Here is a 23,104-nt window from a genome sequence, read left to right as displayed (position 1 = left end):
ATGAGTTAATAACATTATAGCATTTAGAATACTGCCTGACACGCAGTAAGGTTACATATTGCTAGAGGATATTACTTCGTATTTATTCTTTTTTTTTTTTGAGACGGAGTCTCGGCTTGTCGCCTAGGCTGGAGTTGGCGCCATCTCGGGTTTCACTGCTGGCGGCCCGGGCTTACGCCATATTTCCTGCTCCCAGCCTCCCGAGTAGCTGGACCACAGGCTCACGCACCTCGCCTCCGCTAGTTTTTGTGGCTTTTAGTAGAGACGGGTTTCACCGTTCGCCAGGATGGTCTCGACCCTGACCTCGATCCACCCGCCTCGGCCTCCTGCTGGATTACAGGCGAGCTTACCGCTACCGCCTTTGTTAAAAGTATCCAGAGTAACTTTTACACTCAGTGCGCTGGACACGTGTTGCTCTTCTGCAGTCACAGTGGGGACAGGACCTGTGCCTGCATCCCGTGATGCTGTCTGCCACTGCCCAAAATGTATGGGTCTACAAGTCACAGCTCCCTTGTCATTCACTTGGCTCTGCTTCGTGGTGATGGCAAACATAGGCTGGCACCCAAGCCCTAATGACAAAGGTCCAGGCCCTTCAGCACCGTGTGCAGCCTCTCAGCATGGACAATGGACCCCGAAGTCACTGCAGCTCACTGTTCCTCTCCCACCCTACAGGAAGTAGATTGGGAAGCAGAGCTGGCCGTGGTCATTGGAAAGAAAGGCAAGCACATCAAGGTGAGGTGGAAAGGTGGGGCTCCCAGGCCAGAGTGTAGCAGAGGCCCCAGCTCCTGCCTCTCCCAGTGCTGACTTCTCACCAACACACGGTGCCAGCTGTCCCTGACCCTGGGAAGCGGTCAGCCTCCTTGCTCCCTGACACTGCCTTGCCCTTCACCCACCTTTGGCTGGTCCTGGCTACTAACACGGGATAACAGCTTAGAGATCCTTTACCAAAGGTGTTGGTGTCACCCGTGATCTAACCTCCTGTATGGCCACATCCCCTGCCCCATAGGCCACAGATGCCATGGCCCACGTGGCCGGCTTCACTGTGGCCCATGACGTGAGTGCTCGTGACTGGCAAATGAGACGAAGGAAACAGAAGTATGCTGGGGAAAACCTTCGACACCTTCTGCCCTCTGGGCCCTGCCTTGGTGACCAAGGACAGTGTAGCAGGTAGGTCCCTGGTCCCTGCCCCCTTGTACCTACCATTGCACAGAAGAACAGTGCTCCAGGGAGGAGCGTGGGTTCAGGTACATGCGGCGCCTGCCCTCCCTGGCCACCCTTTCACTGCTGACTCCACACAGGGCAAGTCTCTTAACCTCAGCCATGAGTTCTCCCATGGGCTTCCTTCCCAAGCCCCCTAGAGGGAACACAACTGCAGAGGATGTGAAACTGCAGGAAGTAAATGACAACACTGAGCTGATGGGTGGATCAGGCTTCCTGTGGCTGCCGCCATCTGAAACAATCTAAGTTGAGCATCATGGAGCATAGTTATCACAAGGCTCTGGCATCTTCCACAGTACAGGACATGAGAGCCCATGTGACTTATTCAGCCATTGTGGAAACAGAACAGCACTGACCACATACAGTGAGGAGACAGCCAGGACGGGGGCAGTGCCCCAGAGGGCAGAGCGCAGCCTCTTAACACAGCCGGTCACAACTGTGGTGGAGATGGGGAGAGGTGTCCATGTGGGCCAGCCATGCCAGGATGCCAAAGACCCCATTACCTCACAGCACCCCATGCAGAGTCCTCAGTAAAGTTCAAATGTGTCTCAGCTGCTCTACTTAAGGGGGGTAGAACACTAAGACCACCACCAACAGTTGAAAGTGCTGGTTAGCCAGGATGTTCTTACACTAATCCATCCCCTGCCATCTTCCATTACATGAGGCTTCACTGTCCTGGCTAGAACCATTACCTCACTGCTTTATAGATGCTAAGTCTTTTTTCTTTTTGAATGGTCTTACTGTGTCACCCAGGCTGGAGTGCAGTGGCCCAATCTCAGCTCACTAAAGCCTCAATATCCAGGGTTCAAGCGATCCTCCCGCCTCAGCCTCCTGAGTAGCTGGGACTACAGGCATGCATCACCACGCCTGGCTAATGTTTTTATTATTTTTTATAGAGACAAGCACTCACTACGTTCCCCAGCCTGGTTTTGAACTCCTGAGCTTAATCAGTCCTTGCCTGCTTTGACCTCCCAGAGTGCTGTGATTACAGGCATGAGCACCAGGCTTGACCCTGCCCAGGAGGCATTTTTGTATCTACAGGTGTCATCCTATGCTGTAGACCGATGCCCCTTTTTTTCAAAGCAAAAACCTGAGCCATTTTTCTCTCCCTCTTCAGAGTCTGGAACATCCTCTCAACTCAGCCCTGTGACTACTGCCTGGTGCTCTTGGCGGGGATGCAGGGAGGCCTGAAAAGGCCAATGTCTATACAGAAAGTTCTAACGTAGAGCACTGAGTCAATGTGGGCACAAAGCCCTTTCACCTGGCAAGTCACAAAGCTCCACTACAGTTGTGTTTATGAAATACTGGGGGGTTTGAGGGGGGAAAGGGATCCCAAGGTACCATCTTTGCATTTCAGATCCACACAACTTAAAGATCTGCTGCCGAGTGAACGGGGAAGTGGTCCAGAGCAGCAACACCAACCAGATGGTATTCAAGACGGAGGACCTGATAGCCTGGGTCCCCCAGTGAGTGCCAGGGCCTGTCCTGCCAGTCCCACTCCATCCGCCCACATGTGGAGGCTGAGCTGAGCCCTCCACCCTTGGCTGTGACCACCTCAGCCAGCCCCTGGTCTCACCGGGTCCTTTGGCTTTGCTCCAGGTTCGACACCTTTTACCCAGGGGATGTCATCCTGACTGGGACCCCCCCAGGTGTCGGTGTATTCAGGAAACCTCCTGTCTTTCTCAAGGTAGGTTAGCGAAAAGGAAGAGAGCAAGGGCCCCGAAGGCCTGGCAGGCTTGGCTCAGACTTGAGAAGTACAGGCTTGTGTGGATGTGCGTGTGTCTGACGGAAGGGCTGACACCCTCATGGCCTGCTCTGTTGCAGAAGGGGGATGAAGTCCAGTGTGAGATTGAAGAACTAGGTGTCACTTACTCAATGGAAGGGTGTGATGGCTCCTGCACAGGCCCTGGACATAGGATGGGGGCATCTGCTCCCACTCAGCCTAGCCCAGGGAAAGGCCCAGTGACAGGTATGGGCAGGTGCCGGCCCTGAAGCCACCTCTTCTGGGTAGAAGGGAGGAGGACAGAGCTCTCTTCAATAAATTTGTCAGGCCAAAGCAGCAGCTTGGCTTCTGCTGTTTGTCTTCTTTTGGGCTTTCTTTCATGGGACAAGTCAGGGCATTTTGTGGGACTGGGAAAGAAGAGAGCAAATACACACGCATACGCCACAAAGATACTCCTGGGCTTGGGAAAAGACAACCTGTCTGGTCCCCTTGTTTATCACATCAAAGGAGGGAGAAAGCAAGAGATGGCAAGGGACAATCAAGCCTCAATGATTATATTTATAGACCAGCTAAGGGTTTGCAGCCTCCTCTCCGGCTGGCCTCTATAATGGCCGCTGTACTATGTCTCGCACAGGCTCCTTCTCACAGTTCTAGCTACAAATGAACTGCCGGATAAACTGTTCTAGTCTTTGCTGATTCTCCCGGCTGGCAAAAGTAGGGGACAGGTGGAGCCTGGGGCCTGCAGGGCTCGGCATCTGCTGCAGAACCTGGGCCATGGAAGATGGGCCATGAGTACCCTCAACACAGAGACTGTGTCCACCGGGCCCAGGGGCCAAGCCTGTCCCCCAGAAACCTGCCTGAAACCTCAGTGTTTTGTGCAAAAACTGCCTCAAAGCAGCCCTAATACCCCACCTAGAAGGATGAACCAGTGATTTGGGAGACCAAGAGGAGGAGAAACCATCCCATCTTCTCCAACCCCATCACCACGTATGTTGCTGGAAGACACCAAGTAAATCCCAGGGTCTTAATGAGACCATCACGCCAGCCCTGTGGGGTGATGGGGACGTAGCTGTGTCCCTGAGCCACTCTATCGGGATGGGAACAGGGACAGAAGATGGTGACAGTGGCTCCTCTCACCCCTAGGTCTCTGAAGGTCCAGATAGCACTGATGGCGAGCTTTGGGTCCGCACACTTCACTCTGGAGAGGAGAGAGAGGTGAAGGCTCTAGGTAGGGAGGACAGGGAGCCACTGGGCACAGGGTTCTCTTGTGTAAAGCAGCAGCCCAGAGAGGGCTAGAGCTCAGACTGGACAGAAGACCCTCTGAACTCTGCAGCTGCCTTCCTAGAGTTGGGTTCACTGTCCGGCAGGGGGCAGCAACCACCAGCAAACACCCCTGCCTCCAGGAGCCTGGGCTGACTGGCTGGGACTCACCAAAGATCCCTTCTTCCTGGGCGGTGGCCTGGAGGAAGTGGAACAGCTGTTCTGTGTAGCCCGACTCTGCGGAAAAGAGAAGACCTAGACCTGGTGCCCTACACAGACAGCCTGCCTCGAGGACTGCAAGGGAACAAGGGCCTCACCAGTATCGGGCAGCTGGCCCTGGTGGAGGAAGGCGGCAGCCTGTGCAAAGGCCTTGAGCAGTGGGCTGAGCAGGCGGCAGAGGAAGAGAAAGAAGTCTGGGCAGTGTGACTGCTGGCTGAGCTGGGGGGGACAGGCCGGGGAGAGCGCAGCTCCCCACCACCTCCCTACCACCTCCCTCCAAGGGCAGCTTCTTGAAACACACCCTGAAGTACCGGCCCTCAGCCTCTTCAAAGTCATCACTGTCACTATCAGTAAAGTCCCCACTTGGTTTCCACAGCAGCTTCCTGCTCAGTCGCTGTCGCCCTGTGTCACAGGCTGACCGGGAGCCTGGGGTCTAGGGGCCATGGAGCCATAGTTCTCTGACAGGCTGGCTGACCAACCCTATACCCCCAGACCAGGTACATGCAGGTGAATCCAGTAAAAGCAGACCTAGAGACCCAAGAGGTTGCTCTGCAGAAGCTTTTTAACTTGATGTGCTCCCATTAATCCAATTTTGCTTTGGCTGCCTCTGTTTGTAGGGTATTGCTAAATAAACTTTTGAGCAAGGTGTAGTGGCTCATGCCTGTAATCCCAGTACTTTGTGACACTTAAGGGGGGTGGATTGCTTGAGGCCAGGAGTTCAAGACCAGTCTGACCAACATGGTTTAACCTTGGCTCTACTAAAAATACAAACGTTACTGGGGCATGGTGGCACACACCTGTTATACCAGCTACTTGGGAGGCTGAGATGCGAGAAAGGCTTGAACCCAGGAGGTGGAAGTTGCAGTGGGCAGACAATACGCCACTGCACTACAGCCTGGGTGATAGAGCAAGACTCTGTCAGAAAGAAAGAAGGAAGGCAGGAAGGCAGGAAAGCATTTTTGCCCAGACTGATGTCCTGGAGATTTTCCCCAATGATTTCTTGTGGTAATTTCATAGTTCAATATTTTAAGTCTTTAAACACTTTTGATTTGATTTTACATATGACAAGATACAGAAGTCTAGGATTTAGTTTCATTCTTCTTCATATGGAAATCTAGTTTTCTCAGCACCATGTACTGAAGAGACTGTCTTTTCCCCAGTGTGTGTTCTTGGTATCTTTGTGAAAATGAGTTCAGTGTAGGTGTGTGGATTTGTTTCTAGGTTCTCTATTCTGTTCCATTGGTCTATGTGTCTGTCATTATGCCAGTACCATGCTGCTTTAGTTATTATAGCTCTGTAGTATAATTTGAAGTCAAGTAATGTGATTCCTCCAGTTTTGTTCTTTTGGCTTAGGATAGCTTTATCTATACTGGGTCTTTTAGGGTTCCATATACATTTTAGGATTTTTTTTTTCTATTTATGTGAAGAATGTCATTGGTATTTTGATGAGGATTGCATTGAATCTGTAGTCTGCTTTGAGTATTATGGACATTTTAACAATATTGATTCTTCTGATCCATGATCCTGGAATTTCATTCCATTATTGGATGTCCTCTTCAATTTCTTTCATCAGTGTTTCATAGTTTTCGTTATTGAGATCTTTCACTTCTTCGGCTAATTCCTAGGTGTTTGATCTTATTTGTGGCTATTGTAAATGGGATTACTCTTTTAATTTCTTTTTCAAATTGTTCACTGTTGGCATCTAGAAATGCTACTGATTTTTCTATGTTGATTTTGTATCCTGCAACTTTACTGAATTTGTTTATCAGTTCTAATGTCTTTTTGTGTGGAATCTTTAGGGTTTTTTCAAATACAAGATCACATCATCTGCAGACAAGGATAATTTGACTTCTTCTTTTCCAATTTGCATGCCCTTTATTTCTTTCTCTTGTCTGATTACTCTAGCTAGGACTTCCAGTCCTATGTTGAATCAACAATGGTGAAAGTAGGCATCTGTGTTGTGTTCCAGATCTTAGAGGGAAGGCTTTCAGTTTTTCCCCATTCAGTATGATACTAGCTGAATGGTATCGTGTTTTAATTTCAAGTTCCACTTGTTCATTGTAGGTATCTAGGAACGTGATTGGCTTTTGTACATTAACCTTGTATCCTGCAACCTTGGTATAATTACTTATTAATTTTCTAATTTTAAATTTTCTTTTTTTTTTTTTTTTTTTTTGAGACAGAGCCTCACTCTGTAACCTAGGCCAGAGTGAAGTGGTGTGATCTAGGCTCACTGCAAACTCCACCTCCCAGGCTCATGCGATGCTTCCACCTCAGCCTCCCAAGTAGCTGGGATTACAGGCATGCACCACCATGCCTGGCTAATTTTTGTATTTTTGGTAGAGACAGGGTTTTGTCATGTTGCCCAGGCTGGTCTCCGAACTCCTGGGCTCAAGTGATCCACCCACCTTGGCCTCCCAAAGTGCTAGGATTACAGGTGTGAACTACTACGCCCAGCCTAGAATTTTTTTGTTTATTCTTTTCAGATTTTCTATATAGACAAACATGTCATCTGCAAACAGAGAGTATATTTTTTCCTCCTTTCCAATCTGTATACCTTTTGTTTCCCTTTCTTGTGTTATCACATTAGCTAAGACTCCGGCACAGTGTTGAATAAGAGTGGTGAGAGGAGACGTCCTTGCTTTGTTCCTGATCTTAGCAGGAAAGCTGTTTCTCACTGTTAAGTACAATGTCAGCTGTAGGATTTTTGCAGATATTCTTTATCAAGTCAAGGAAGTTCCCCTCTAGTACTAGTTTACTGAGTTTTTTTTTTTATCATGGGTGTTGTATTTTGTCAAAAGTGATTTCTGCATCTATTAATATAATCATGTGATTTTTCTTTAGCCTGTTGGTGTGATAATTTGTATATCTAAATAAGTTTGAATATTAAACCAGCTTTGCATACCTAGGATAAATCCCTCTTGGTCTTGGTGTATAATTCTTTGTTTACGTTGTTAGATTGTACTTGCTAGTATTTTGTTGAGGAATTTTGCATCTATGTTCATGAGAGATATTGGTCCCATAGTTTTCTTTTCTTATAATGGCTTTGTGTGATTTTGGTACTAGGGTAATACTGTCATCTTAGGATGAGTTAGGAAGTATTCTCTCTGCTATTTTCTGGAAGAGACTATAGAATAGTGACATAATTTCTTCCTTGAATGTTTGGTAGAATTTGCCAGTGAACGTATCTGGGCCTGGTGCTTTCTGTTTTGAAAGGTTATTAGTTATTGATTTGGTTTCTTTAACACAGATAGACCTGTTCAGATTGTCTGTTTTTTTTCTTGAGACAGGCTCTCATTCTGTTGCCCAAGCTGGAGTGCAGTGGTGCAATCACTCCTCACTGCAGCCTTGACATCCTATGCTCAAGCAATCCTCCCACCTCCAGCTCCCAAGTAGCTGGGACAACAGGCACGCACCACCATACCCATCACATTTTTTATTTTGTAGAGACAGGGTCTCACTATGTTGCCCAGGCTGGTCTCAAACTCCTGGCTTCAAGAGATCCTCCCACCTCAGCCTCCCAAAGTGCTGGGATTACATGCATGAGCCACCATCTCCCAGCACAGATTGTGTATTTCTTCTTGAATGAGTTTTGACAGAATGTGTATTTCAAGGAATTGTTTCATTTCACCTAGGTTATCAGATTTGTGGGCATCAAGTTTTTCATAATATTCCTTTATGATCCTTTCATTATCCATAAAAGGACATTAGTGATGTCACCCCTTTCATTTTTCATATTAGTAATTTGTGTCTCCTTTTTTTCTTAGCCTGGCTGGAGGCTTATGAGTTTCACCTACCTTCAAATAGGTTTTGATTTTGCTGATTTTCTCTACTGATTTCCTGTTTTCAATTTCATTGAGATGTTTTAGTTTTTATTGTTTACTTTCCTCTGTTTACTTTGGATTTAACTTGCTCTTTTTTCTATTTTCCTAAGGTGGAAGCCTAGATTACTGATCTTTGACATTTCTTCTTTTCTAATATAGAATCTAGTAATCACTTTAATTCATTCAATGTTATAAATTTCTCTCTAATCACTGCTTTTGTTACATCCCACACATTTTTGATTAGTTGTCTTTTCACTTTCGTTAGTTCAAAATCTTGTTTAATTTCCCTAGATTTCCTCTTTGGCCCAGATATTACTTAAAAGAGTATTGTTCAATCACCAGGTAATTTGATGGTTTCCAGCTGTCTTTATTTTATTGGTTTGTAGTTTAATTCTGCTGTGGTCTGAGAGCACACAGTATATGACATATATTCTTTAAATTTGTTAAGGTGTGTTTCATGGCCCAAAATGTGGTATCTTGGTGAATGTTCCATGCCAGCTTGAGAAGAATGTGTAATTTTCTGTTATTGGATGAAGTAGTCTGTAGATGTTCATTATATCCAGTTGATTGATGATGTTGTTGAGTTTGACTATGTTCTTACTGATTTTCTACCTGCTTGGTCTGCTGATTTCTGATCAATGAGTGTTGAAGTCTTCAGCTTTAGTAGTGGATTCATCTGTTTCTCTCTGCAGTTCTGTCAGTTCTTCCCTCACATATTTCTATGCTCTGTTGCTAGGTGCATACACACATTCAGGATTGTTATGTCTTCTTGGAGAATTGACTCCTTTTTCTTATGTAATATCCCTCTTTATCTGTGGTAACTTTTATTGCTCTTCAAGTCTGCTCTGCCTGAAATTAATGGAGATATTCTGGGGGTGTTTTTGATAAGTATTAGTATGGTATATCTTTCACCATCTATTTAATTTTAATCTAGGTGCATCTTTATATTTAGAATGGGTTTCTTGTAGACTACGTATAGTTGTGTCAGATTTTTTAATCTACTCTGACAATCTCTTTTATTTTATTTCTTTCTTCCTACCTTTCATTTTATGTTCAAGGGGTACATGTGAAGGTTTATTACTACTTGGGTGAACTGCATGTCACAGGAGTTTAGTATACTGGCCATTTTGTTACACAAGTAACAAGCAGAGTACTCAATAGGTAGTTTTTCAATCCTCACCCTCCTCCCATCCTCCACCCTTAAGTAGGCCCCGGATGTCTGTTGTTCCCTTCTATGTGTCCATGTATACTCAGTATTTAGCTCCTACTTATAATTGAGAACATTCATTATTTGGTTTTCTGTTCCTGTGTTAATTCACTTAGGATGATGGCCTCCAGCTCTATCCATGTTGCTGCAAAGGACATTGATTGCATTCTTTTTTACGGCTCTGTGGTGTTCCATAGTGTATATATAGTCTATCATTGATGGGCATCTAGGTTGAATCCATGTCTTTGCTATTGTGAATAGTGCTGCGATGAACATATGCCTGCACGCGTCTTTAAGGTAGAATGGTTTATATCCCTTCGGGTATACACGCAGGAATGGAATTGCTGGGTTGAACAGTAGTTCTGTTTTAAGTTCTTTGATAAATCTCCAGACTACTTTTTACAGTGGCTGAACTAATTTATGTTCTGACCAGCAGGATATAAGCATTCTCTTTTCTTCACAACCTCTACAGCATCTGTTATTTTTTGACCTTTTTGAGATGATATCTCATTGTGGTTTTGATATTGAGTATTTTTTCATATACTTTTTGGCTGTGCAGATATCTTTTGAGAAGTGTCTGTTCATGTCCTTTGCCCATTTTTAGTGTGGTTGTTTGCTTTTTCCTTGTTGATTTAGGTTCCTTATAGATTCTAGATATTAGACTTTTGTTAGATGCATAGGTTGTAAACATTTTCTTTCATTCTATAGGTTGTGTATTTACCCTGTTGATAGTTTTTTTGCTTTGCAGAATCTCTGTCTTAGTTGGTGTATTTAGACCATTGGCATTCAAAATGATTATTGACATTGCTAGAGTAATATCTACTATATCTGTTACTGTTTTTTCTATTTGTTGCCTTGTTATTTGTTCCTATATTTTTGTCTTCCACTCTTTTTTTTTTGCCTTTTGTGATTTTAATTCAGCATTTTATATGACCAAAAAAATAAATAAGTTGTCTGCATATTTCTGCTATGGTCTGAATATGTTCCCCCAAAATTCATATGTTGAAATTTAATCACGAATATAAGAAGTAAGGCCCTTAGGAGGTGATTAAGTCATAAGGGGGGAGCCTTCATTAATGGATTAGTGCTTTAATGAAATAGGTGACAGGGGGCTATTCATCTTTTCCACCACGCAAGGACACAGCAAGAAGGTGCCATCTTGGAAACAGGGAGTGAGCCCTTATCAGACACCAAACCTGCTATTGCCTTGATCTTGGACTTCCCAGCCTCCAGAACTATGAAAAATAAATTTCTCTTATTTATAAATTATGCAGTCTAAAGTATTTTGTTATAGCAGCCCAAGTGGATGAAGACAATTTCTTTAAAACAAATACCTTTCTTCTTATGTTTTTCACTTCTTTTAGTGTTTTCCTTAGATTTGTAATATACATCTACAACTAATGCAAGTCCACTTTCAAATACCATATGCTACCTCATGGCTTGTACCAAGCACCTTATAATAACAAAATAATCCCAATTCCTGCCTCCTATCTCTTATATCACTACTGTCATTCATTTCACTTATACATAAGCATACTTAAGTATATATGTTTCTGTGGATATATATACACATATATGAATACATAATTGAATACGTTGTTGCTATTATTATTTTGAACACGGTTATCTGTTAGATCAATTCAGAATTTTAAAAAATAACAGTTTCTATTTTATCTTCACTCATTCCTTCTTCAGTGCTCTCTTTCTTTATATAGATCCAAGTTTCTGACTTGTATGTTTTTCTTTGAAGAACTTTCAATATTTCTTACAAGGCATGTGTACTGACAATAGATTTCCTCAATTTTTGCTTGTCTGAGAAAGTCTGTATTTCTGCAGTTTTGAGGAATAATTTTGCAGGGTACAGAATTCCAGGTTGTTTATTTCTTCTCTCTCAAGATGTTGAATATTTCACTTCATACTCTTCTTATTTGCATGGTTTCTGAGAAGGCAGATGTTATCCTTCTCTTTGCTCCCTGTAGGTAAGGTGGCTTTTTCTTCTGGCTTTTTTTCAGTTGTTTTGTTTTGTTTTTATTTGTTTGTTTGGAACAGAGTCTCGCTCTGTCACCAGGCTGCAGTGCAGAGGTACAATCTCAGTTCACTGCCACCTTCACCTCCTGGGTTCAAGCGATTCTCCTGTCTCTGCCTCCCAAGTAGCTGGGATTACAGGTGCCCACCACTATGTCCAGCTAATTTTTGTGTTTTTAGTAGGGATGAGGTTTTGCCATGTTGGCCAGGCTGGTCTCGAACTCCTGACCTCAAGTGATATATCCATCTTGGCATCTGATCAAACTGCCTTGGCCTCCAGTAGTGTTGTATTTATCTTTGATTTTTCTAGTTTGAATATGCTATGCCTGGGTGGGGTTCTTTTAGCATTTATTCTGCTTGGTGTTCACAGAGCTTCCTGGATCTATGGTTTGGTGCCTGATATTAATTTGGTGAAAATCTCTGTCATTTGTTGTTGTGGTTGATTTATTTAAAAGGTGATGTCTGGCTACGTTGCTCAGGCTGGAACCTTCCACAGATGTGATCGGCAAGGGAATTTTGACCTGCTCCATTTCTGACCTGGGCCAATTCACCCCTCTGTTAGGCAACCTGGTGGTCCCCCGTTCCCCAGAAGTCACCATACTAATGCCAAACTTAGTGCAGACACCCAGGCGGCATAGTGCGCTGCAGCCTGGAACTCCTGTACTGACTCAAGCTATCATCCTGCCTCAGCCTCCCGAGTAGCTGGGACTACAGGTGTGTGCCACCACATCGATTTATTTATTTTTTGAGACACGGTCTCACTCTGTCACCCAGGCTGGAGTGCAGTAGTGCAATCATGGCTCACTGCAGACTTGACCTCCCAGGCTTATATGATCCTTTCACCTCACCCCACTGAGTAGATGGGACCAGAGGTGTGCACCATGCCCAGCTAATTTTTTAATTTTTTTGTAGAGATGAGGTCTCCCTATGTTACTCAGGCTATTATTGTTTTAAATACTATTCCTGTTTCTTTCTCTTCTCTTTGTTTCTCTTCTCGTTCTTGCATCCTCATTATGTGTATGTTTTTTATTTATTTATTTTTTCTGTAGTTGTTGCACAGTCCTTGAATAGTCCATTTCACTTTTTCAGTCTCTTTGTTCTTTGCTTTTCTGTCCTGGAAGTTTCTATTGATATATCCTCAAGGTTAGAGATTCTTTCTTCAACCATGTCTGGTATACTCATGGGCCTATCAAAGGCATTTTTCATCACTATAACAGTGTTTCTGATCTCTAGTCTTTTTATTCTTTCTTTGGATTTCCATCTCTCTGCTTAACAGGTTCTTGCATGCTGTCTACTTTATTCATTAGAGCCCTTAGCATATTAGTTGTAGTTGTTTTAAATTCCCAGTCTGATAAGTGTAACATTCCTGCCATATCTGAGTCTGGGTCTGATGCTTTCTCTTTTTCTTCAAACTTTGTGTTTTGCCTTTTAGTATGACTTGTAATTTTTTCTTGATATCAGACATGATGTACTGGGTAAGAGGAACTGCAGTTAGTAGGCCCTTTAATAATGTCATACTAAGGTGGCAAAGGGCAGAAGAGTGATCACAGTCCTATGATTAGGGCTCAGCCTTTTAGTGATCCTCTGTCTCTGAAATGTTAACTTCACAAGTGCTTCTTGGATTTCCCCTTTTGGATGGAACAGGACAGCTAGACCTCTGTATACACCTAAAAAACAAACAAATATTGAACTTTAGCCAATGTATGCATGTTGAAATGTTTGAGGGGGGGCAGGAAAAATGTACTGATGTCTATAACTCACTTTGAAAGTCATCAAAAGACAAGATGGATTGATAGACAGGTGGAAGGCTAGATAGACATGTGATAAAGCAACTACAGTAAAATGTAAATTGTAAGGTCTAGGTGGTGAGTATACAGGTTTTCATTGTACTTTTTTTTTTCAACTTTTTTGTATGTTTGAAAATTTCATAATACAATGTTCAAAAAGTTAGCCCTACAGCCTAGGGAAATAGGTCAGAGTCAGTAGGATGAAATTTAATGCCAGTGAAGGGCAAGTGGTCTCTTCAGGTGCAGATGCTGTTTTGCTTACGTGAAGAATGAGAAAGTCATTTTCTGCCAGCTGTTCATGTACGTAGGGAATGGGCTGCACTCAAATGATGTGCTTCTGTAGAAGATGCTGAATTCATAGATGTTTCCATCATCTCTGGACAAGGAATTGGGCATACTATCCTACTCCAGACCATTCGCATCTTCTTAAGGTGAGATATCCCAGTTTCTAAGAGACTTTGGCAAATGAGTCGTATCAGTCAGGATGGGCTGAGTTTTGCTGCACTAACAAAAGACTCCCAACTCTCAGTGCCATCCCCCTCACATTCCACATCCAATGTGAGTTGGCTGTGGCTCGATCCATGTCGTTTTAACTCTGGGACACAAGCTGACAGAGTCTGGTTTTTATTTAGAGCATTCCATCTAGTAGCAGAGGGAAAAGAGACATGACAAACACAGGCTGGCTTTTACAGAAGCCTTGTAAGGGGCTTATGATGCTCCTACACACATAGCATCGGCCAAAACAATTCTCATGGCAAGGCCATAGTTCAGCTAGATGCAAACACCCCATCCTCCAGCAGGAAGAGGCACAGCTGATGATGACCAACAGTCATTGAATCTATCCCAAGGAGATTATCAGAATGATCTGAGGTCTAAGAAAGGCAAGGGAACTAGGGGAGAGGCGGCAGAGGAATGACACGCTGGTTTTATTCAAACATTTTAGAAAATGCAGGACAAGATGTGCTCTGCACAGCTCCAGGGGCAAGCGGAGGACATTTCTACCAGCTAGGAGTCACAGACTTCTGGTTGTCACGGGAAGCACATTCTGACAGGAAGGACTACCCAGCCATAGGGAACACCAAGGGCACGTTGTTACCTGGGCTGCTCAATGTGCCCAGGACAGTGATGACACTTAAAGACAGTGTTGCCCTCCATTCGCCCCCTCCCCATAAAGTACTGGGCCCAGCCGCCCACACAGCAGTGAGCTCCCTGTCCCTGAAAAAATGTAAGCAGACCCTGGGTGCTCCTGGACAGAGGGCTGTGGATGGAGCCCCTGCATGGCAGGGTGAAGCAAGACCACAGCAAGCCAGAGGAGGGTGTGTCTAGCCCAGGGTACACGCAGGACAGAGCACCTGGCAGGGAGGCTGTGCTCCTTCTTGCTAACATGTGCCCCCCTCAAGCTGCCAGGAAAACAAAATCACATAATGAAGTTGCTAAGATCTACAGAAAGAATCTTCTATCCATGAAATTGTGAAAAAGGAAAAAGAAATTTGTGCCAGTTTTGCTGTTGCACTTCAAAATGGAAAAGTTAAGGCTACAGTGTGTGAGAAGTGCTTGGGTAGGGTAGAAAAAGCATGAGATTTGTGAGTGGAAGATGTCAATAGAAACATTCTGATTGACAGCAACCGTGTAGCACCAGATTAACTTCACCTAGATTAAATTTGATCACTGGCAGGTATGTGTAGGAAAAGACATGGCTTATGTAGTGTTTGGCACTATGGCAGTTTCACGCATCCGCTAGGGGTCTTTGAATATATCCCCCAAGGATACTATATCCAAAGGAAATAATTCCATATGTACTCATTTTTAATGTACCCTTTCTCACTCTGAATAATTATCTTGACATAGATCCATGCTGCATCAACAATTTGTCCCTTTTTATTGCTGAGTATTCCTTAGTGTGGCCACACAGTGTTTACACATTCACCTGTTAATGGAAAACCAGGTGGTTTCCAGTTTGGAGACTTGACAAAAGGCCTGCTGTGAACATTTCTGTATACATCTTTGCATGAGCATATTTTTTTATTTCTCATGTAATTACTATCAAACAAAAACATAAATCTGGATTCCGTAAAAAGAGAATTTATTAAAAAGGATTGTTGTGGGGTATGGGGGGGACTATTACAATAGGGAAACAGTCTGGATATCCTCAAGTGTCTCAGAGGTTAGGCAAAGGGCTGATCTTGTATAGGGAATCGTAAACCTGGCTACAAAGAACTGTTATGGGAAAGTGGGCTGAGCAAGAGGGTCACCATCGAGCAGGTCTTACCCTGCAGACAGCCTGTTCTCAGGAGGGACCCTCAGGAGGGCTGTGGGTTGGCACAAGCTGCGGTTGGGCCAAAGCTCAGGTGCTTGGAGGAGAGAATCTGAACCAAAGTTTGGTTACAGGTATTTTGTTCTTATTGATCTGTGGGGACAAGCAGTCCAGTTAATCATTTATAATGCCAAGACTGGGAATTTAGAGGGTCTGTGTCTGGCCTGGTCATAGATAAACAAGGGAACATCTGGGAGTCTTATCCATTATATATGGGAAGTCACTGAAATAACTCCAGTAGGGTGTTTTCATGGAACAAAAGAGTGGGAGGATTCCTTAACCTTCACTATGTCTAGGAGCCGAGGGCTGAGATAGATTCAGTGCTGTGAAGGAGTCAGGATTGGAAATGAAGCTGGATCTCATCACGGTGGGTGTATGTTGCTCTCTTCATGCCTGCCAAATGGTTTGGTCTGGTGGTGCTATTTTATAATCCCATCAGCAGTGTACAGGAATCCCAGGTCCTCCACATTCTTGCCAATACTTTTTGCAATCAGTCTTCTTTGTCAATTCTGCCGTTATAGGTGGCAGAAGACCGCATTAATGCTTATCTGAACAACAATGATTAATGATGTTGAGCATCTTTCCATGTCCTAATTTGTTATTTTTCTGTGTATCTTCTTTGTTCTCTATTTCAAATATTTTATCCATTTAAAAGCCCCAGATTGTTTGATTTTATCATTTTTTAAGTGTTCTTTCACCACATTCTGGACTGATCTTTTATATTTAAAATATTTTCTTCCAGGCTGCCTTAAGCTTTCAAACCCACTTTTAGGAGCTAAGCCAGTGAAACTAGTTGTGCCAAGTTCCTCCTCAGTAGTGCATCCCCTGATCTGGCGGCCCACTAGGTTCATTTCTTTTCTTTTTCTTTTTGGGGGCGGTCTCACCTCCTGTCGCCCAGGCTGCCTGCAGTGCAGTGGCGCTATCAGCTCCAGCCTCTCAGGTTCTTTTTGTTCTCACCTGGCCTCCGACAGGTGTCCACTGACACGCCCGGCTCGCTTTATTTTTGTTTTGGTGAGACCAGGGTCTCGCAGTGTTAATGGGATGGTCTCATCTCTGACCTCGTCATCTGGCCTGGTATATCCCAAGAGGCTGGGATTGAGGCGTGAGCCACCCGGCGCCCAGACACAGGTTCCATTTCTATATCTGCCATTCCACCATCCTTCCATTCCATGCCTACTTCCATCCATTTCCCTTCTCCAAGCCCGTCCTCCATAAACCTTCACACTTCCCAGGCTAGGAGACCCGTCAACCTTATACCTCCCCCTTCCTTCCGCCCCTCCTGTCATCCAAGCTGTCCAGTTCTTCCTCCTAAACATCTACACACACACTCACCTTCTCCACCCACCTACAGCACCATTATTATTTCCTCACCTGCACCACCCACCCAGACACTGCTAGACAGGTGACCCAGAGAAAAACTTCTCAATCCAGTCCAGGCCACTTAGCACATAATGAGACCTTCAAGTCTATGCACTTACACAAAGTCTAGGCTGCTTGGCAGGGCAAGTCAAGCTCTCTGACGATCACCAGTCCTTGGCAGGTAATATGGGGCCTCACTTCCCACAGCCCTCACACTCTCTTAAAGCCGGCAGCTGAAGGAGCCTTTGCCCCTTATTAGGCTGAAGGAGGGACTATGTGTCTGTGGAGTTCAGCCGCCACTCCCTGCACGCCCGCCGCACAGAAGGACAGAGCCCCATTTGCCCCACCACATGGCAGCAAAGATGCTTCAAACGCCAGGCTTCAGCATCCAGGCATAGCTCCACCTCCTGCCTGTCACTCTGGGAAAGCAGCTCTGGCGCCAGGCTCATGCCGTGAAGCAGGGCAGTGAAGCCCTCCCCTCCTCGCCCACACCCGTGGAATCAGAGCCACAAATCCTTCCTCCCGCCACAGCACCCTGCCTCAGTCTCCTCCACCACTTTCCCCATAGTGGGAAGACCAGGATGGCCGGAGCCCAGAATGGGGCCGAGAGACTGGATGAGAGCAGGCGCCCAGGGACAAACGTTCAGGCAGCGCCACTCTCGAGCTCAGGCAAGTGCAGAGTCGCTCCGAGAGTCCACCGTCTCAGGAGGGCGCGGCGGGCGCCGGGCTGCTGGGCCGGGCACCCCGGGCCGCCGCCCCGCGCGGGGCGCTTCCGGGGTTGGCGCCCGCCGGCGGCTGCCTGTGACGTCGTCGGACGCGCCCGCTTCTCTCTGGGTTGGCCGCGGCAGCGGGCTGGCTGCGGTCACTGGTGCGGTGCTCGGAAGGCGCCCGCCGCCCTTGGCCTCCGGCCCGCGACCCTAGCTCAAGCGCAGGAGACCAGCCTCCGCCGCCAGGTAAGATATTGAGGAAAGTAGGCCTGCAGGCGGAAGGAGGGGTCTGGGTTGGGTGGAAGGGTTCCTGGCATGAGCCCTCCCGCGGAGGGCACCTGCCTGCAGCTGGAACTGGAGTCCCAGGCTGGCCATGCAGATTGAGGCCGGACCCGTGTGAAGGCCCCACTAGCAGGAGGTGGGCTGGGCATGGGGAAACTGGAGGTTTCCAGCCGAGTGGACGGATGGTATCCGACGTGCACACCCACGTTTCAGGCTACTGTTTCAACCTTATGTCGCTTTGTACAGCACAGACTCTGCAGAGTTGGACTGAACTCCGGGCCGTGTGACTTAGTGGTTGTTGCAGAAACCCAGGAGTCACTTTCTGGCTGGCAGTGCCTTGGGCACCTGATCATCCCTTTAAGTCTCGAGGTGTCCCCTTCCAGCAAGGAGGGCGCTTGCTCCTGGGGACCGCTGTCAGGTTCAAGGCTGTGTGTGTGTCACCTGGGAAGGGAACAGGCAGTGGGGCCTGGGGTTCTCCTGGAGTGGCCAGCCTTGTCCCTGAGGGCAGCAGCCGGGAAGCCTGTACACTTTCATCTTATGTAGGTATGAGAGAGGAGTAAAAGGCCGAGGCTGGACCACTTCCCAGCATGTGGTATGCAGAGAACTACATTGATGGGGAAAAGGGCCTGGGCTATAGTCCTAGGAATTTCAGGGATCCTGATGGTGGCTCTGCAGGATCCCTCCGTCTCCGGATCCTCGTTTTCTCTGCAGGCTCTGATGCTGGTGTCTCTGAGTAGAAGAAGAGGTTGCTCACAAAAGCTCTCACTGCAGGTTCAAGTGGCCCACTCAGCCTCAGAGAGCATGAGACTAGGTACAGTTCCAGGCACTTGCCCCCACCTGGTGGGAACTCCTTTGAGCCTGGAGACAGGGAATAGTGGAGGGTTATCAGCCTCAATGCAGCGGCCCCACACTCAGAAGGCTGATGGCTTACAGTTCCACAGAGGCAGGAGGCCACCTCTCAGTGGCAGAAGACAGAAGTAAAGTGGGCAGCATCGCCCTGGGCGGCTGCCCTGAATTTCCAACACCCCTCCACTGCATTCCTGTTCCACGGGAAACAGCACCAGCAGGTAGCTCTTTGGCAAGGGAGCAGGCCAGCCCCACCTTTTATTTCCTCACCTGTTCTCTGCAAGATCCTTAGAAATCTCCTTGCAGCATCTTAGTTTTCGGCCGGAGAAACTACAGGGCCTAGGAGGGATTAACAGTTTTAGGCGTACATTTGGTGCTGGAACCCAGGGACTCTCTATTTCATCCTGCCTCCTCTGAGATACGTCCTAAGACTGACCCCTGTGGGTCTCAGCCAGGGGTCCTAAAAAGGCATCTGTCACAGCTAGAGGGGTGATAGAGACTCTAGCACTCCTGAGGAGGGGCCTGCAGGAGTTTTACAGAAGACAGTTCCTGGGTTTGGGGCTGGGATTAGGTAGGGAAAGCGTCCCTGGAGCCCTAGACCCTAGAATCTAGTCCTAAGAGCTGATAGACAATAAGGTCCCGCTCACAGTGAATTAAGATGTTGTTTTCATCTATTAAAATAGGAAAAATACAAGAGTATTTCAAGCTCACAGTGAAGTATGTTCCCATATTGCCATATTCACTTAGATGAGAAGCCTCCATGTCCACTCACATTGAGGACTTGGGTATATCTAACACACCTCAGTAACATGCAGCCACAAGCAATAAAGGGCCTCTATGCTTGTTGTACATATTATTGTTAAGAGAAGTCTCTCAAAACCCAGTTTATTTTTTTGTCAAAGTGCTAGATTAGTGCTTTCATTTTGCATACTCAAAGGCTGGGAGGAAATATCCACGTGGGGTGATAGGGGCTGGAACGGGATCAGAGGAGGGGCAGAATTTCTGTGTATTTCCAGTTTGTATCTTTTGCATGAGACATGGGAGTTACGAGCGGGAAGTAGCACTGGAAGAATAAAGCGCACTCGATATCAAAGGGGCTGATGGCTGGGCGCACCATGCGGGCTCTATTGGTTGGTAAAGGCTAGGAAGAAGAAGAAATATTTCAAAAGCAGAAACCTGCGCTGCAGGATCTGCCCAACCTGCTGGGATTGCTGCGGCTGTCCCCAACCAGACCATTCACCTGCCATAGTCTCTACCGAGCCTTACGCTGCCAGTGCCAGATTCTCAGTGATATAGCAACACATAGCTCCAATCCACAGCCAGATAAGAGTGGGTAATGTGTAAGGCGCGCGCCAGATTATCGCAGACCACCTGCAAAAGAGCTGGCGTACGTGCCAAAGAGCCCATCATCTTCCAGCATTTACCCCGGCTCCATCGTGGGGGCCTGCCAGTGGGGTGGTGCTCCCCACCAGAGCCAGGTCAGAGTGCCTCCCCCGCGCCCTCCCTGCTGGGGCACTCGCCAAGGCGTTCCTGGGCTCAGTGTTCCATTACCTCACTGGAGCCAGCTCTTGCTCGATGGTATGCGGCGAGAGCTCTGGGGGACATGCACTCAGGCAATGAAGTAATTTGGCCAGGAAAAAAAAGTTAAAGCCTGCACATATTTTTCCACGTTACAAAGAAACCAATGCACACTTCATAATAGGTAAAAGAATAGAGGATAAACATTTAAAATTCCTCACCCATTAGTCCCACTGCCCAGGGCTTCAATGTTTTCCTGTCTTTTAGTGTTTCTCCTCCTGCATATGTTTATACTTGTACATACACTTATCTTTTACTTAAGACTGCATTTGGAGCATTTTTTCATACTAAATTAAAATATTTCTCCCTGATGACATTTTAGAGTTACAAGGAGTTTGTGTTATTACAGGAGTAGTTTATATTCCTGAGTACCTTACTGCTGGATACTGTTTCCAGGTTTTGGCTTCTATAAATAAATGTCACAATGAACATCCTTATGTAGAAAAGACTTTGCATGTTCATTAATACATTATTACTTCCTTTTTTGGGGTTTTATTTTTGAGATGGAGTCTTGCTCTGTTGCCAGGCTGGAGTGCAGTGGTGCTATCTTGAGTTCCTGCAGCCACCTCACCTCCTAAGGACAAGTGAGTTCTCCTGCTGGCCTCCTGGTAAGGCTGGAACTGGTGAGCATGCCACCATGCCTAGCTAGTTTTTTCTATTTTTAGTAGAGATGGGTTTACCATGTTGTAGCCAGGATGGTCGTCTAGCCTTGTGATCTGCTTTTCAACCTCAAAAGTGCTGGGATTAGATGTAAACCACACCTTACCTTAAATGTTCTTTGAATAAACTCTTAGGATTTGAATATATCAAACTATAGGCAGTATTTCAAAACTTTTAAGAAAATCTCCCAACTGTCCTTTAAATAGATTATAAAAATAACCACTTCTTTCCATCATGCATACCCTAATACTAGTTACTTTTTCTCTCAAATTTTTATTTTAGAAATGTCTTGGAAATTGTAGAAAAGCTGAAAACATAATACAGTGAATGCTCATATACTTTTCACCTGGTTTCACTGTAAATATTTTGCTGTAGTTGCTTTCTCTCCCTTGCCCTCCCTGCCCTCCACATTGGCACGTTTTCTTTATTTTTGCATGTGGATGGAGAACGGAGGACCTTTAGAAAACACATTACAAATATTAAGACAATTTAGTCATAAAAGCTTAAATAGACATCTTATAAGGACAATGACATTACGTACCGTATCACAGCCAAGAGGTGCTTGAATAATGTATTATTTGACATGAAACCTGGTTATACAAGAGATGACACCCCAATTTGGTTGCAGCACATTGCTCTGCTTGATCAGCTAAGGGCGCACACCAGCCATTCAGTTGCATCTCTTTGAAGTAGTTTTGGCACAGAACCTTGGTTCATAGACTTTTTCGCCAAAGGGGCTGTATGAGTCTGTGTTCATGCTGCTGATTGACATATCCGAGACTGGGTCATTTACAAAATAAAGAGGTTTAGTGGACTGCCCTGGTTCCATTATTTTGAGAAACCTAATTGGAAATTAAAGGAGCAAGTCACACATCTTACAGCGGATAGCAGCAGGCAAGAAAAAGAGCTTATGCAGAGACTCACTTATAAACCGTCAGCTCTCATGAGATTGTTAACAGGGGAACAAGCGCCAGAAAAGACCCTTTAGGATTCAGTCATCTCACCAGGGCTACACAATATGTTGGAATTATGGGAGCTACAAGATGAGATTTGGGTAGGGAAACAGCTAAACCATATCAAGGGGTAATTAGTAAATGTGTAGGCTTTGAGTGTCAGATGGTCTCTTTTGTAATTCAACTCTGCTGTTATAGTGTAATGCAGGGACTAGAAATGAATGGTGGAACACATTTCAAATATTACAGCAGACAGTAGGCTAGCCATATTTTAACTCTGATCTCAAACCTTATACCCTTTCCTTCCAGAGAATCCAGTTATCTCATGGCGTGTTTCACAGCCTGGGGTTTATCTGGTCGTTTCTTCATGATTGAGTGTCAGGGGTAAGCATTTTTCATCAGGAGTCTACAAGAGATGTTATACATTTCCCATTGCATCCCACTGGGGCTCATATCGATAGTCGAGAATTTGACGCTTGGTTTATGATATTATTGACTAGGTCCCTCCATTGGGAAGCATTTCCATTTTTTATAATTAATAAGCAGTCTGGTGGTAGTTTTGAGATCACATAACTATCTGCCTGCCCATCTTCTTATCCAGGGATCTGTGTCCACAATGGATCCATTATTGCATTAGAGTTAGGATAATGACATTTTTTGAGGATGGGTCTGGCTCTGTTGTGCAGGTTGGGTGTGGTGGCATGATCTCAGCTCACTGCAACCTCTGCCTCCCTAGGTTCAAGTGATTCTCCTGCCTTGGCATCCCGAGGTAGCTGGGATTGCAGTAGCCACCCACCACACCTGGCTAATTTTGTGGAGACAGGGTTTCACCATGACTAGGCTAGTCTTGAACCCCTCACCTCCCAGGTGATCCAAGCCTCGGCCTCCACTTAGTGCTGGGATGACAGGCGTGAGCCACTGCGCCCGACCAAGATCAATGCCTCTTCTCAATCATGCCTTCTGTTTTTATTGGCTGGCATTCTTCTATGAAGAAAAGCTGCCTCTCCTCTTTTTATTCCTGCGTCTTCAATATCACTGTGAATTCATGATTTTTGTTTTTACTCAATTGTTTGTAATTCGTCATTTACATTCTTTAGGTGACCTCAGTTTGGCCAGTGAGGGGCCTTCAAGTTGGCTCCATT

The 23,104-nt window shown here is 45.7% G+C and overlaps 2 protein-coding genes across 5 annotated transcripts in view; one reads left to right on the top strand and one right to left on the bottom strand.

The window, feature by feature from the left end:
* The window catches only part of FAHD2A (fumarylacetoacetate hydrolase domain containing 2A), a 32,018-nt gene that overhangs the window by 5,438 nt on the left and 3,476 nt on the right, over nt 1-23,104 (top strand). The window contains 5 exon segments of the mRNA XM_009184642.4: nt 673-732; nt 1,007-1,083; nt 1,085-1,167; nt 2,576-2,684; nt 2,818-2,905. Of these exon segments, the coding sequence (XP_009182906.3) occupies nt 673-732; nt 1,007-1,083; nt 1,085-1,167; nt 2,576-2,684; nt 2,818-2,905 (417 nt within the window).
* Nucleotides 3,395-23,104, bottom strand: part of GPAT2 (glycerol-3-phosphate acyltransferase 2, mitochondrial) — a 36,389-nt gene continuing 16,679 nt past the window's right edge. For 2 of the 4 annotated variants that reach the window (XM_031655487.1, XM_031655488.1), the window contains one exon: nt 3,395-4,438. In XM_031655487.1, coding sequence (XP_031511347.1) covers nt 4,295-4,438 — 144 coding nt within the window. In that variant the 3' untranslated portion in view covers nt 3,395-4,294. The remainder of the gene's footprint in view (nt 4,439-23,104) is intronic. The other 2 variants (XM_009184648.3, XM_021925046.2) reach the window with 2 other exon arrangements.

Source organism: Papio anubis, chromosome 14 (assembly GCF_008728515.1).
Source record: "Papio anubis isolate 15944 chromosome 14, Panubis1.0, whole genome shotgun sequence".
Classification (NCBI taxonomy): Eukaryota; Metazoa; Chordata; class Mammalia; order Primates; family Cercopithecidae; genus Papio; species Papio anubis.
The sequence above is the reverse complement of the archived record's forward strand: the minus strand, read 5'-3'. Positions and strand labels throughout refer to the sequence as shown.